This window comes from Chenopodium album, chromosome 14 (genome assembly GCF_948465745.1).
Source record: "Chenopodium album chromosome 14, dcCheAlbu1.1, whole genome shotgun sequence".
NCBI classification, from domain to species: Eukaryota; Viridiplantae; Streptophyta; class Magnoliopsida; order Caryophyllales; family Amaranthaceae; genus Chenopodium; species Chenopodium album.
The window spans coordinates 39,518,259-39,533,643 of record NC_137847.1 but is presented as its reverse complement, the minus strand read 5'-3'; the positions used below and the strand labels follow the sequence as shown (position 1 = coordinate 39,533,643).

The window sequence follows — 15,385 nt, the reverse complement described above, 5'->3', positions numbered from 1 at the left end:
TTCTTGGCATTCTCCCTGACTGGTTTTGGATTCCAGATCTGAAGCAAGGGCGTTTCAATGTGAATTTTGAAATCAGTCGAAGAAACCAGCTGGGAGAGTGTTTGAAGTTGGGGCCATGGTGGAAATAAAGAGATTAAAAAAGAAACTTGTGAATGGAAGAGGAATGCTTATGTGAATATGGCCATGGTTTTGGGTTCGTGAGTTGTGGATTTTGAGGTTCTAGGTTCGAGTTCAAGTTCTGAATTGAGGGTTTTGGGGTTCGTGAGTTCGTCGGTTTTGGGGGTTCGAATTCGTGGGTTCGTGGTTATGGTGGTACGACGGGTTCGTGGGATTGATTGAACGGTGGGTTCATACGCCGTTTTACAATTCCTAGTTAACACCGTCAGTTTTTATTCCTAACCTGCCAATTCAATTTCATGTGTCAGTTCAGTCATTTCCAAGTCATTAACTAGTAGGACAACTTGCCATGCGTAAGTTACCAAAATACCCCCATGAGAAACAATTCATTTTACTCATTATGAGAAACTTGGAATTACCCCTGCTCAGTGTGAACATGTTCTGTTCCAATGATAGTTAATTTATGTGCCACCTAAATATAAATATTACACTTTACACATACAGTAGATTCAACAGATAGACGACCCATTGTACTTGCAAATTGACATATTGATCATTCCACAAGCTTACTCTTGTGAGAACCCTTTAGCCCTAGAGGTCAATTGCAACTTAGTGTTCTTTATGAAATTGTTAGGAAAAAATTCTTTGCTTCATGACATTTACAATATAAGAATTGTCTTCGATTTTCAGGGGAGATTATGGTGCTTGGGCAGCTATTCTAGACCTCCTTGTTCGCTTCTTTTTCTCTCTTCCAGGTTAAGCTAAAAGCAATGGTTACCTTGTTCTCTTCTTCACCCTTTATAGGGTTGAAAAATAAAATGAAATGACTAATTTTTCTTAGCCCCATAATAGCATTCAATTACATTTAGTAAGCATATGTTAGTAACATGATGGCTTAATGGTGTTGGGTTTGAGAAGTGTGGAGAACGGTTCAAGGAGGCTAAGGGGGTGCAGAGCTTAGGAGTTTAAGCTATGGGCTATTGCTTGGTGTTAAGCAATGGTGGATGGAAAAGGGCTGACTTCAAATGAACATATCTCAAGATGTAGAGAGAGAAAGCCTCATGTAAACCCAAACACTTAAGGTTTGAGTGTTTGAGAGGATGAGCTTGGGGAGGGAGCTTTCATGGTGATTGAAACCTTGTAAACTATATTGTTCTTCATCAGATTGTTACTCCATAGAGGATTGGTGGGTTTTTCTCCCGGTTCTTAGGTTTCACACGGTAAATTCTCCTTAGCTCGTTTATTACTTGTTTTTCCGTCTTTGTTGTTGTTAATTGTCGTTAGTCGCAAACTTAGCTAGCACATACGTAATCCCTTTCAAATGGCATGTGATCTCCCTATTTCTAAATATGAAATCCATGTCCATTTAAGTATTCTTGTCAAAATAAAAATTAATATAAAAATTCTCTAAGTTTTTAGTGCATCTTCTGGATCTGTTTGTTTTCGTCATCTGTAACTTGTACCATATCATGCTAAGTAAGCTTCCCTTTCTGGTCTTTCAATATGGCTTATGCCACGCCTATCCCCTCATCTGCTCCCTTTTCCATACCAATCCAACATATGGTATACTTCCAACTTCCTCCATTGTTAAAAGCTTGCATCAATGACTTTTCACGCACCCCACACACAACCTTGACCATCGATATTTTCATTTACCCAAATTCTTTTTAAAAAGAAAACTACATGAAGTTAATACTTGTATGTAGTATTTCGAGAATATTCCAACATTTTTCATAATAACATTTGATAATCATGTCCATACTTGTTAGTACCTAACTCAACTGCTATGTTTTCTAGGTGAACTGGAATTCTCTTTCATCACATTGGTTTTAGTGATTGTTGCTCCACTTCAAGCATTGAACCTAGAGGTGTAAAAAGCACACCCGACCCGACCCGATCTGAAACCGATCCAAAAAATATCCGATTTAGATTTGGACTTGTGTGGACATAACAGTTTTGTATGACTTAACTTTAAAAATTAACCCGACCCGACCCGACCATATCAGACCCGATCCGATCATTCGAATTGACATCCCTAATTAAACCTAAGGTATCATAGCCTTAATATTTGATTTTTGTTTTTATTTATTTTTATTTATGACATCCCATTCACAAGTTTTACCTTTTGTCATAGACAGTAATTTGTTTTACCTTTTATCATCCATCATATTCAATATTCATACATTTCATACCCACATATAATTGCTTTCTTTACACCCACACAAATTTTATTTATTTTTTTTTAAAAAAAAAGGCCCATACTATCTAATTTTGCCATAAAAATAATTTCCAACATATCAAAAATATCTCACAAACTTTCCAAAAATACAAAAATAATTTAGACATCAATGTAATCGGATCTTGTAACCTCACAAATCACATGCCATAATTTGACACACTCACAATACATCGAAGGAAGTGCCAAGTGGTTTTCACTCCCGCCATTCCGCCACCTCCTTCGCTCTTCATTCTCTTCATAAGCTCATAATATATACGGATTAACTTCAAAAGTTCATACACAAATATTCAGAAATTCAGAAGCAAGAAACAAAAATCATCAAACAAAAATGCAGTCACAATGTCTTTCTCTTTCATGCTCTCTTCGTCCTTTTGCTGCCACCAAATCTCTCTCCTCTCCTCCTCTCCATCAACTCCCCCTTCTTCGCCCTTCTTCCTCCGTCACCTTTAATCCTCTCAGGTAATTTCACGACTCGTTAAAGGACAATAATGTTGACGGGATTTAAAGTTATTTCTCGTATTTGTACCACTTCTGACACTTTACTACTCCCTTCATCTCTAAAAGTTATTTCAATTATCATGACTAACTTTTACTGATAGAGGAAGTAACTAATTGAAATTTATGATTTTATAATAACATTATTGCTTTGTAATATTAATGATTATAATAATAATTGAGTGTGCTGTGATTTTGAAAATGTGTATAGATTATCGCTGAATCAGCATAGTCTGATGCCGAAGCAAAGGAGCCGGCGATCGTCAATGGTGGTTTATAATTCTTATTCTTCGATTGTTTCTCCTCGAAATCTTCCATTGATTTCTGCTGTTTCAACTGCGTAATCTTCTTTCTCTACTTGATTTGATTCTTTGATTCTTCAACTATTATTTCTTTTTATAGATGGTTATTATTATTGTTTGAAATTGGAGGATTGAAATTCATTAAACAAATTAATAATATGTAGCAAAACCATCATGATTCATATTAGTGAAATTACAGGTTTAGTTTGCTGTTAAAATTAATTATTGACTAATTCTGTCTGACGAAATAGTAAGGCATTGATAATAGGCTTGTCAATTAACAAGATTTAATTTCGTAATTACTGCTAAAATAGGCAACTGCAAGTCTGCAAGACACGATTAATCTGGAAAATTTGGTTTGCCGATTTCAAATTCGATCTCAAACTAATGTGTTGTCAATAATTATCTTAAATGAGTGAGTACTAGAGGCAGAGAGCTTGAGAAAATCGGCTACTTTAAAAAGAAGGGAATGTATATTTCTTTGATAAATTGGAGTGAACATAATTTTTATAGCAATGACAAAACTAATAAAGTACAACTGTACAAGTACTATATGGCATTTGGGAGTGTCAAATCATCAAATACTTGAGAATTTGAAGTACTCAGTAATTTATGCGAAATCGCAAACTAGCATACGTATACTCGAATAGTACTACTTCGTAAATGTAGAGGTTGTTTGAGCTTTTATGCCTTAGAATGCAAGTATGATAAGCGATAGGAACTAGAGGGATAAGGTGTGAAGAATATATGGAGTAGAAAGATGACATAGGGGATTTGTGATATTTTGGAATGTTGTTTTTTATCATGAAGTGTATTTTGGTACTCGTAAATGGTTTCAATATTCATTTAAAAGATTGTTTCAAGCTCTAGAAATAAAGTAGGTAGTAGGATTTTTCGTGGGCTAGTTCTGGAATCTGCTTCGGAAAAAATTAGCTCACTGACCCGCACCTGCCCAGTTTGAGGTAATTATGCACTATTTTAGAATGAGTTGAAATTGAGCATCCCTGGGGAGGCTAGTTCAAGGTAGAATGGGCCTAAGCGTCTAAATAGCAGACTACATGTACTCTTTAACATTCATAGGAGATGTAAATTGTCTGAAACTAGTGCATAACCTACCTCAAACTACTTCTCCATTTTGCCTATTCTCAATTACAGAAATGAACCAGATTTTCCCATCGAATAGAATAATATAATGACCATGTTGTACTCATAGGAAATGTGAAACTTATTTTTCACAGTAACACAGAGTTTTCTTGTGAATTCTGACGCTTGGTTTCTTATATATCCCCTCAGTTTGATGCATTGAATATGGTTGAAGAGTTCATTTGGTGAATTCTGTCGCAATATGGAGTGCCCAGTCTTAACATGTTCTGTTCCAATGATAGTTAATTTATGTGCTTCCTAAATGTACTAGTAAATAATACACAAAAGATTCAACAGATAGACAACCCATTGTACTTACAAATTGACATGTTGATCATTCCGCAAGCTTACTCTTGTGAGGACCCTTGAGCCCTAGAGGTCAATTGCAATTTTGGAAGACTTTACAGACTTTAATTCCAAGCTGTTTTCCAATGGGTCAGATTCTTGATTTTATTTTTATGAAGTCTGCTTTTTGTTTCATTGCTGACTTGTGCTCCAGATTGTTATTATTGTTTAATATCCTTCTTATTTTGTACACTTTTATTTGTCTGTCATACATGTTTTCTTCAATCTCAATTTTCTTCAGTGAAGAACACAATTCAATCATTGTTTATTTTATTTGTTAGAGCACAGCTCACCTAATCATTCTATACTGTGTGGTCAGATTTCTCATGTTCGTGAAGGGAACCGCAATAAATAGGTCTTTTCTTGTGCCTTTTTTTGCTTTACAGGCACCTGCTAGTGTCATCTCATGGATGCAGTAAGTTCTTGAAACTAGTCTTTCTCTGTTTTTTTTATTCACAACTTTGAACACTTGGTGTTTATTTTTGAAATTGTTTAGAAAAAAATTTCTTTGCTTCATGAAATTTACGATTTAAGAATTGTGTTTAATTTTCAGGGGAGAATATGGTGCTTGGGCTGCTACTCTAGCCCTCCTTGTTCGCCTCTTCTTCTCTCTTCCAGGTGAAGGCTAAAAGCAATTGTTATCTTGTTCTCTTAAAATGAAATGACTAATTTTTCTCAGCCCGGTAATAGCATCCAATTATAGTTAGTAAGCAAATGTTAGTAGTATGATGGTTCAATGGCATGTGATCTCCCTATCCCTAAATGCTGATATTTAAGTCCATTTAAGTTTCCCCATTTTCACCAAAAAAAAAAAAAAAGCTTCCTCATCAAACAAATTATTATAAAAAAATCTTTTTAGTTTTGAATGAATATCCTGGATCTTTTTTGTATCGTCATCTGTAACTTGTACCATATCATGCTAAGTTGGTTTCCTTTTCTGGTCTTCCTATTTGACTTATGCTACCCATATCCTCACTCACTCCCTTTTCCATACCAATCCAACATATGATATACTTCCTCTGTTGTTGAAAGCTTGCATTAATTTGACTTTCATGCTTGCAACTGCACAACTTTGACCATTGATATTTTCAATTACTCATTTTCTATTTAAGAAATAAAACTATAGAAAGTTAATACTACATACTACCTCCGTTTCTTATTATTTGCAACAAAGGAGTATTATTTATGATACATAAAATATTCCTTTGTTGCACATAATAAGAAACGGAGATGGTATACACTTTGAGAATAATCCAACATTTGATAATCATGTCCATGCTTGTTAGTACCTAACTCATCTACTTTGTTTTATAGGTGAACTGGAACTCCCTTTCATCACATTGGTTTTGGTAATAGTTGCTCCACTTCGAGCAATGAACCTAAGGTATCATAGCCTTGAATCTTTGGTTTTATTTTATTTCTTTTATTATTTATGACATCCCATTCACAAGTTTTGTGATCCTTTTGATGGCAGGGGGACACAGGCAGGCGCCATTATATCTTTAGTAATTGCAGCCTATTTAGCGTTCCAGCATTTTACAAGAGCTGGAGGTCTGCAGAAATCATTTGAGCAAGGTTCTATTGTTGCAACTTTAGCCATCGTTTGTATCACCATTGTCCCATGCCTTCTATTAATTTGATTCCGGTGTAGACCAAATTTGTCGACTTGATGTGTATCATTGAAAAAAAGTTAATAAAAAGGTGATATTTGAGAGTGCATTTCAAAACTTCTGTTGTATATGCCAGACAATTGAATTTTATTGTGACTACTTTTGTTGGTATATTCTATGAAATAAAGGTTCTTTTCTTGCTTTTTCTACATTTTTCATATGCAAAATATTGATTATGTCTTCCAATCACCAAGGAAGGTAATTATCCTAATTGTTCATTGCCTATGCAACTTATCTTGTCCTTGGAGGATGGATGATACTAAACTGGAGTTGGGAGTCTTGGGACTCATTGAGAGATCCTGTGCTCTTGACTTATGGAGTGATTTGTGGAAGTCGAAGGCTAGAATCCTCATGTGGATAATCATTTTTGCAATGCTAACAAAACTTATCTAGTGCTGCTCTACCTTGCCTTTTCTTTCTGATAAGTTCTTCCCGAACCTATTACATGTTATATGCAATCTAAGGGCTCTTTTTGTTACATATATGGAAATCTCCTTTGATCAAGACATTTGAGTTATTTTTTTGGTCCTTCTGTTTTAACGTTTGTGTTTACAATCTGTCTTTCTATCACAATGAGACAATATGAGTTGTTCTATGTTGCAGTACTTTTGTGTAAGTAATATTTTGATCTGCAAGACTTTGTATCATTCATTGCTGTAAAATATAGAACATCCTAATTATTATTGCTGGTTGACATTGAATTGTAAATTTCTACAAGTATAATTTACTATAATACTGATGTAAGCCTATAGTGCAACAACTCAGCCTAACAAGAACTATGTATTATGTGAGGAGTGTCGGAGTCTCCTGACCGGCAGTAAGGAGGACCTGAAAGCTGAAGTTCATTTGTCAAGTAGTGCCTCCTAACAACTTCACCATGGTGTAGTGAAGCTGGCATGTACTGCTTCTTGCTGGGAAAAAGTGATTGCCTTCTACATCTCTTCATTAATTGTTTGCTAGTAGAATGTACATAAATATGCTTGTTGAGCAAAAGAAGATAATCCACTGCTCAGAAGTTGCAGAAGCCATGTTAGGGCTTCCTGTAGGTTCTGGCCCATAAACCGATGCTCCACCGAGAGGTGGTCCTGGAAAATTTCCGAGTGATGGACTTGGTGGACTGAATGATGTTGGTGGTGAATCCATAGATGAAGTTGGGGGAGTTGTTGAAGTTGGTGGTGTTGTGCTGTAACGAGTACACAAATTACGACTCTGCTTCTGCATAAGAAATTATAAATGAATTGAAAACAACCGTTGAATGCTTACCTTGTTGATCCTTTTGATGATGAGTAGTGACAATTTCCAGTACCTGCAATAGGAAGAAGATATGGGATCATTCATTTACAGCATTGATTATCAGATATCGTAAGTTGGAATGCATATTATTCTTTTCTTTTCTTTCAGGTTCTCATTTTGAAACTCTTCTCTAGAAACAAAACTAGTAAGTAATGTACAGATTCTCAGATTATTACTTGTAACCTCAGATGTACACTTACTTGGATCTGTAGAGACAATCTGGGCAGTTCCTCCGAAATCACAGCTGGTTGGAGCTGGGTTTTTCTGATAATAGCTATTGTAAGCATAAGAAGCATGATCTTTTACTGTATCTGGACTGGCACAGCTTCCTCCTGGTTGAATCGCAGAGCAGTCAGCTCCCCCATATCCACATGCATAGTCCAAACCAACTTGTAAAGCCTTTTCTGAAGCACCAGGTTTTGCTACACACCAAGATCCTCCTCCTCCTCCTCCCCCTCCTCCTGCTCCTCTACCTCCACCTGCTCCTCCGCCTCCAACACCTCCTCCGCCTCCATCTCCTCCACCTCCAACACCTCCAGCACCTCCTCCATCTCCTCCTCCTCCTCCTGCTCCTCCTCCTCCAACTCCTCCATCTCCTCCTCCGACTCCCCCACCTCCATCTCCTCCTCCAACTCCCCCACCTCCATCTCCTCCTCCTGCTCCTCCTCCTCCAACTCCCCCACCTGCATCTCCTCCCCCTCCTGATGGCGGTGTAGGATTCATTGGTGTGGTTGGCGTGGTAGTTGGGGGTGTTGTTGGCATATTAGGTGGGTTTGTGGATGGTGTAAGTGGTGGGGTTGTAGTGGGAGTGGTTGTCGGGGTGGTGGGAGTTGGATTAAAAGTTGGAACATCTCCTGTATCTCCTGTTGGATTGTCAGGTGGAATGTTTGTCGGATATGTGTCGTGCATAATTGTTGTTGGATATGTTCCATGCATGATCTTTGTTGGATAAGTGTCATATATCAGGAATCGCTTTGTTACTTCAGCACTTGACCCTGAAAGCGGTTGTAAATTTGTAAGTTTTCATCAATCCTCCCTTTGACACTTCTTAATTTCTTGGTAGAAGCTAGGAACTAGCATACAGTCATCTTAAAGGTCACCTTGAAGCATTACTATTAAGCTATCCATGATTGGTTTTGCTCAAGTCTCTTTATTTTAATGAAAAAAGAGATGTTTGTACAGGTTAGAAAACATATAAAATTATCTTTTCTTCTGGTTCTGTTTTCTTATATTTTGTGAAGTGGTTAGTGGTTACCCTTCTATATGACATTAAAATTAGAATCATTGTCTCCCGAAAGAAATTTATTCGTGTTCCTAGTACGAATTATCTATTCGTTTACCTGATATGACTTATCAGAAGATATTCAGTACTACAGTTTATATGAACAACATAACTAATGAGATCAGATGAATCACCTGATAGAAGTACTAGGAAGAGAATCGGTAAGCAATGGAAATGCACAGAAACCATCTTCTTGAGCTCTCCGGTAATCTCCCCAATCTGAAAGATATTTGGCTAACTTGGTTAAGCTTATAAGAATGGTGCAACAGCAGCAGGGGCGGCAGCAGCAGCAGCAGAAGCATAAGCAGCAGAGTCTTACGAAATAATGGAAACCGTAATGATGTTTGTGCAAAGGGGAGTGTGGCATACTCGGCGTCATTTATTATAAGATGTGCAGTGAGAATATTGATGGAATCCAGTGCTTTTCCTAGCTGAAAAAGAGAGAGAAAGGAGAAGAGGAAAGGAATATAAGCAAAACTTGAAAGAGGAGGCAATTGTATTAGTTGGGAATTTGGAAATCACAAGCTAAGTTAAGGTGGCATAAAAGATAGAAAAAGGTACTTAAGAATAAAAAGAGAAGAAAAGATTGATCTGTTTGGGATTTGAATCTTATGTTTCTTTGGGTTGTTTTCATGTAAACTTGACATACATGTTTTAGTTCTTCTGCCAACTTTATTTCTCTTTTTCTCATAGGACTAAACCAAAAGGTAAAATATTGTATAAATCCTATCGGTCTATATTTAGAAGATTGTTCCATTTGCAATTTTGCTCGATCTCCGATGCAATACTATTCTGAGTAATATATATTACCAAAAAAATTACTTCGTATAAATTTTATTCTTTCTATTCTTTATTGTTCTACTCACTTTTCATTTTAAGTTGTTATTTTATGCTCTACTCACTTTTTTATATTCTTTTAATACATATTTATTTTACCATCTTACCCCTTCAACCCCATAATAATTAAACATTTCCATACTACCTCGACAATCTTTTAGAAACAGTGGAAATATTTTTTCCCTCTAAATATAAAGTAGGAGAGGGTCAAAAACAGGCATTGTCAGCTACAAAATGGCTAAGTGGTACAAAAAATAGGTTTTGTTTAATGCTACTTTAGGAGTATATATACGAAATGTCTAAAGTGGCGACAATACTTTTGTAAAATGTACAACATATACAAGAAGAGAAGCGATTCCTCTTCGTTATACAGTTTTCAGCTGTTTTTCTGAATGGATCTGCCAATTCTACTAGCTACTGCAATCGTAGCATACACTCTAATTTTAATTCTCTTACTGCAATCTTAAATGAATCTTTCTTCAATGTACGATGTATCAAAATATTAGAATGGAAGCTTTTAGGATTAAGGGTATAGATATTTTCTAGCATGATATAGTCTCTTATATCATAAGACGGAAAATGTCACCTTATTTTTATACTCGATTATTTAAAATAAAATTAAAAAAAAAAAATGCTACTCGATACATATGCATCATATCATAAAGGAAGATAGTTATTACACTACTAACATTGTAATACGAGTACTAAAGATTGACTGTTGTCTGTTGCTATAATATTCTTAGGTGGCAACAAACATTGAATTATTGTTTGCCAATGTTTCAATATATACTCTTTACAAAGGATTTTCTGTTTCAATTTTGGGGTAATAACTTTCTATTTTATGATGCATATTACTAGAGGTTATTCATTTAGAGGTATTTGATCCGAGGTAAATAAGTTGGTCTTAACGACTAAGCTTTAAATAACATACCAAGGCCATCTACAACAGATGGGGAGCCTTAATAAGTACATCCCAAATGATTGCTTTGCAAGTACATGCCCGACTTTAAACGATTTTTTTTTTTTTTTTTTTTTTTAAAAAAAAAAAAAAAAAAAAAAAAAAAAAAAATTAAAATTGGGGAAGGGATAAACGAAATTTAGAGATCTAATTGCAATCAAACTACCAGCTATCAAAACCATTCTATAAAAGAGGTTAATTTGACCAGCAATTCACGTACAAGATTGTTTTGATGAATACACATACATTAATTACAAGTAGAAATAAAAAGAGCTAGACCCAGGCAATCAGTCTGATTTACAAAATTTTGTCAATCAGCACTTTTCGTGGGCCACACAGCGTACTTCATATTATTTTTATATTCCTTAGTATTGTTTGTCGTTAAGGACGGATATCTGCCGTTATTGTGGGCCCTTTAACGTGGCATAACGTGTTAACATCAAACCCAAACGGGAAAGAGACTATTTTTAAAAATACGACCCTCTATCTTGGAACGCCGTGGTCATCCCAATTGCTATCTTCATTCAGATCTGTTGGCTGATCAATCGTGTGGGTTCGGAAGATGACATAGGGGAAGGTTCGTCGAGATACTCAAATAACCTGCTTACCCGTAATTCCAGGTATTTCAATTCGATATTTTCATTTCGGTTTTAATGTACTGCTTAGATCTGTTTTTGTGTATCGTGTTTTGAGCAGATTTGTTTAATCCAAAATTATATGATTGTTAATTTTAGTTAGTACTCATGATTGGGTACCTTATTTTCAATACAATTATCCAATTCTGGCATTTTGTAGAATATAATGGTGTGTGGTAGAAGATGGTAATTCAGGGTGTGTCGGTTAATTAATCAGTTGCATCATTATTTTCAATACATTAATTTTCATCAATTATATCTTCCTAACTGCTATTTTATGTTCCTATATGATATTATATGTTCCTACCTGAAATTATATGTTCCTATGTTAGTATAGGGTGTGTCGTTAAATTAATCAGTTCAGCATCTTAATTTATTTGATTAAGAAGTGTAGTAATAATGCTTTCATGGTGTTGTTTAATTCTGATTAATGAATACAGTGTGATTAATTCAATCTAGTGTTTGATTTGTTGGTTGTGCCATATTTATATTCATAATGCTGTTGTATGTCACCAATTTCTTTAGTTTTGGTTTGTTTGTGCGCTTAAACTATGGTTTGACTACTTGATTGTGCCTGAATTATATTCATATTGATTGTGCCTAAACTATATGGTCTGATGTTTTGCCTTTGCCTATATTATTTGATTGTTCCTATATTATATTCATATTGATGGTGTTTGTTGATTTTATCTTTAGGCTGTGCCAATGTTGGTTTGATTAGTTCAGTCAAACTAGATTTTTACAATGGTCTGAATAGTAAAATGTGGCTAAAATTATGCTCAATTTTAAATAGGGTTAATAATAAACATCAATACGCAATGGAAGAGAATAGTAATGGAACAAGTGAGATTGAGGAGGCAGTAAACATCAGTGACCCTATGTCAGAATGTCTTGTTCATGTTGTGGCTGGTGAGGCAGGGCCCTCTGCGGAGTGTGTACCTAATTCTTTGATGATGTCTCCAATGAAGACCATAGAGACAGTGGAAACAATAGTCTCAACCAATAAGGTTGCTGTGTATGCTACCATTGAAAGTCCTAAAGTTGGTGGTATTTAAATCATGGAAAGAGGTTGAGTCATATTACAAAGAATATGCTCAGCAACAAGGATTTGGTGTCACTAGGTCTCAAGGATATATGTCGAAGAAGAATAAGGAGAGGCGAGGGACTACTTGGAGGTGCGAATGTTGGGGTTATCCGGATACGAGGGCTAGGCGGGCAGCAAACAAGAGGGCTAAGTCTATGGATGTCAGTGGGATTGGCACAGTCGATGGAGTCATTGGTGAGGATGAACTTTCTCGCTGTAAAAGGACATCTAAGAAATGTGAATGTGGTGCCATGATATATGCTAGTGTCAATGCAGAGGGCCTTTGGGTGTTGCGAAAGGTTTTCCTTGATCACGTCCACAAAGTTTCCCCTACTAAGTCTAAGCTAGTGAAGGAATATCGTATGAAAAAGTTAACAACAATTGTTAGGAAGAATTTAATACACTACTATGACGAGGGTGTCCCCGTAACTCAGATACATGGTTGTTTGGGGTTGGACAAAACTGAAGAAATTGTGCCTACAGTGAAGGATTTACAACACGAGGTCTACAAGGAGAGAAGGGCGCGCTTGAATATGGCAGGTGGTGATTGTGCTGCTATGATGGAGTACTTTGAGAAGATGCAAGCCGATAACTCTAATTTCTATCACACACACCGCCGGGATGAGGATGGCCGTATGAAAGATGTGATGTGGGTGGATGCTGTAGGGCGGCTTTTGAGTATTTTGGAGATGTTGTGTGCATGGACGCCACATATCTTACAAATGAGTATGAGCTCCCCTTTATAAATATCGTAGGTGTCAATCATCATGGCCAATCAATATTTTTGGGGTGTGCTCTCGTGTCACATGAAGATACGGACACATATTGTTGGTTTGTACGTCAATGGTTGGCTTGCATGAGTAGCAACCCACCTAATGCAATCTTAACTGATCAAGCGGCTGCCATTCGTAAGGCACTGTCCCTAGAGATGCCTGAAGCATGCCACAGATGGTGCATCTGGCATATAATGCGGAAAATTCCGGAAAAGCTTGGAAGTGTGATGGGTAAGTATTCTGGTGAACTATTTCATTAGTTGTTTTCATATATTGTTTTTTAATGAATTAAATCAAGATTGTTTTGGCACATTTATTTATCTGTGATGCATGCATGCCTTGCATTGTACATAATTCAGTTCTGTTCTCTGTCCTAGCCCACCTCCTTACTTAATTTTGAGGCAATTACTATGCTGAAATGAATTTAAACTGTATGGTGAAACTGTTCCCAATTGACTATGTTTTCAAATACTGTTCTGATGCTCTCCTTTTGTATTATTGTGTGGTCAGTTTAGGAAGGGATAAACTTTATTTAAAATGCCCTGTCTGTTGTAAGAGTCTCCACGCACTACATATACCTAACCCCTTGTAACCCCTTGCTGCTGTTTTTCTTATATTGTCTGACACTGTTTCAGTTCTGGATTTATATTAACACACAGAACACAAGGTTTTAGTATAGCTATATGTCCAATAGGGTGCTCATGATGTTTTTTGATTAAGCTATCTTTTCACTGTTGTTATCCTACTTTTTCAGTTACATGGACTTTAAAAGCCCATTGAAGAAAGTCATTTATGAGAGTTTTACAAAGGAGGAATTTGAGACTAGATGGAACTCTCATTTCTGAACACAAATTGGAGGAAAATGATTGGTTATCTGATCTGTATGAGGAGAGGCATATGTGGGTACCTGCTTTCATGAAAGAGCATTTTTGGGCTGGGATGAAGACAACTCAACGTGTTGAAAGCATTAATAGCTTCTTTGATGGTTTTGTCAATCGGAACACAATGTTGCATGAGTTCCTGTGAAGTATAACAGGGCCATGACGAAGCGTGTTCGTGATGAAAACGATGCGGATGCCAGGTATTCCAAGTACGAAAGACGTTTAGTGAGTGGGTTTAAGGTGGAGATGTTTCAGAAGATATACACGGACACAAAATTTCAAGAAATTCAAAAGGAGTGCGCTCGTTTGATGTATGTTTACCCCCGTGAAGAGTGCGTTTGCAAGACAATGTTGTCCAGTATGTGTTGGAGGATCGGGTATGGATTATTCCCGAGGGATCGAAGCAGGAAAAAATAACTGACCGACGTAGGTTCTTATGTGTTACCTTTAATGCGGAAACAAAGGAGGTTACTTGTGATTGCGGGAAGTTCGAAACCTTTGGAATTTTGTGCAAGCACTGCATCCGTGTTTTAGACCAAAATCTTGTGTTCGAGATTCCACAGAAGTACATACTTGACAGGTGGAGAAAAGACATAGTGAGGAGGCACATACATTTTAGGAGAAGAATGTAGATACTTATTGCCGAACTTCGAAGATTATAGCAATTACTTTTAATTTTCCCAAAACAATTTGAAATTGGATCTAGTAAGGGTTTTATCCAATTTTGATTTACATGATAATCAGTTGGTATTACCTATTCTTACTTCCTAATTAGGAACTTTTAATTAAACTTTTTCGAAAATCTACCATCAAGTTTCATAATCATTGCACTTTATACCCATGTTTATTTGATGTAAAAATATTTACATCTACCAAAACAATAATCCCACTTATCCGCAAGTGAAACCTACTGTAGGGAATATTTCAAGTATTAACCCCAAGCTTGAACCCCACTATGATCATACACTTAAGTATGGTGGCGTCCAAAGGGAAAGAAAAGAGAGCAAAAAAGTCACCAACAAGTTTTAGGAACTTGTAAACCGTTCACAGGGTGAAGGTTACACCCCTTAACGATCCATGAGATCGTCAACTCCAATAGGTCTGGAACCATAACTGGTGTTCGGGGATGAGGGTACGTGTAGACACCCATTTGTGTCTCCCCAAAACCAAACCCAGTGATGAATACCTTTCACGTCAAAACTATAATCGAATGAGGTGAAAGTGTGAAAAGTCAAGTGTTGCGGTTAGTTTTTATTAAAATCCTTCTCTCTGTTTTCGAAAACACACTCTATTTTATGAAAACGTCCAATTCAGTTTATTTTGGTCCATGA

At 36.5% G+C, this 15,385-nt stretch overlaps 2 protein-coding genes and 1 long non-coding RNA gene across 3 annotated transcripts; 2 read left to right on the top strand and 1 right to left on the bottom strand.

Moving 5' to 3' along the window:
• The first annotated feature begins 2,450 nt into the window (after positions 1-2,450).
• On the top strand, positions 2,451-6,456 carry LOC145579233 (cold-regulated 413 inner membrane protein 2, chloroplastic-like). The gene is made up of 6 exons (XM_081636478.1): positions 2,451-2,815; positions 3,063-3,191; positions 4,961-5,056; positions 5,195-5,259; positions 5,956-6,025; positions 6,116-6,456. Exons 1-6 carry the CDS (start codon positions 2,685-2,687, stop codon positions 6,279-6,281), a joined length of 657 nt encoding a protein of 218 aa, XP_081492604.1. The 5' UTR covers positions 2,451-2,684; the 3' UTR covers positions 6,282-6,456.
• A 493-nt stretch (positions 6,457-6,949) lies between these two features.
• LOC145578040 (uncharacterized) lies at positions 6,950-8,153 on the bottom strand (the record flags this gene model as incomplete). Its single annotated transcript, XM_081635443.1, has 3 exons — positions 6,950-7,494; positions 7,575-7,617; positions 7,805-8,153. Coding segments are annotated over 3 exons (630 nt in total), but the record flags the coding sequence as incomplete, so codon positions are not given.
• A 3,015-nt stretch (positions 8,154-11,168) lies between these two features.
• On the top strand, positions 11,169-14,807 carry LOC145579231 (uncharacterized). The gene is made up of 3 exons (XR_014099096.1): positions 11,169-11,301; positions 12,110-13,404; positions 13,928-14,807. It is a non-coding gene; the product is annotated as an uncharacterized LOC145579231 (long non-coding RNA).
• The last annotated feature ends 578 nt before the right edge of the window (positions 14,808-15,385 follow it).

Bases quoted from the DNA above. Each gene is read 5' to 3' on its own strand.
- LOC145579233 (XM_081636478.1), top strand. From the start codon at position 2,685: ATGCAGTCACAATGTCTTTCTCTTTCATGCTCTCTTCGTCCTTTTGCT. The intron at 3,192-4,960 runs GTAATCTTCTTT...CTGTGTGGTCAG, and splicing joins ATTTCTGCTGTTTCAACTGC to ATTTCTCATGTTCGTGAAGG. The intron at 5,057-5,194 runs GTAAGTTCTTGA...TTTAATTTTCAG, and splicing joins AGTGTCATCTCATGGATGCA to GGGAGAATATGGTGCTTGGG.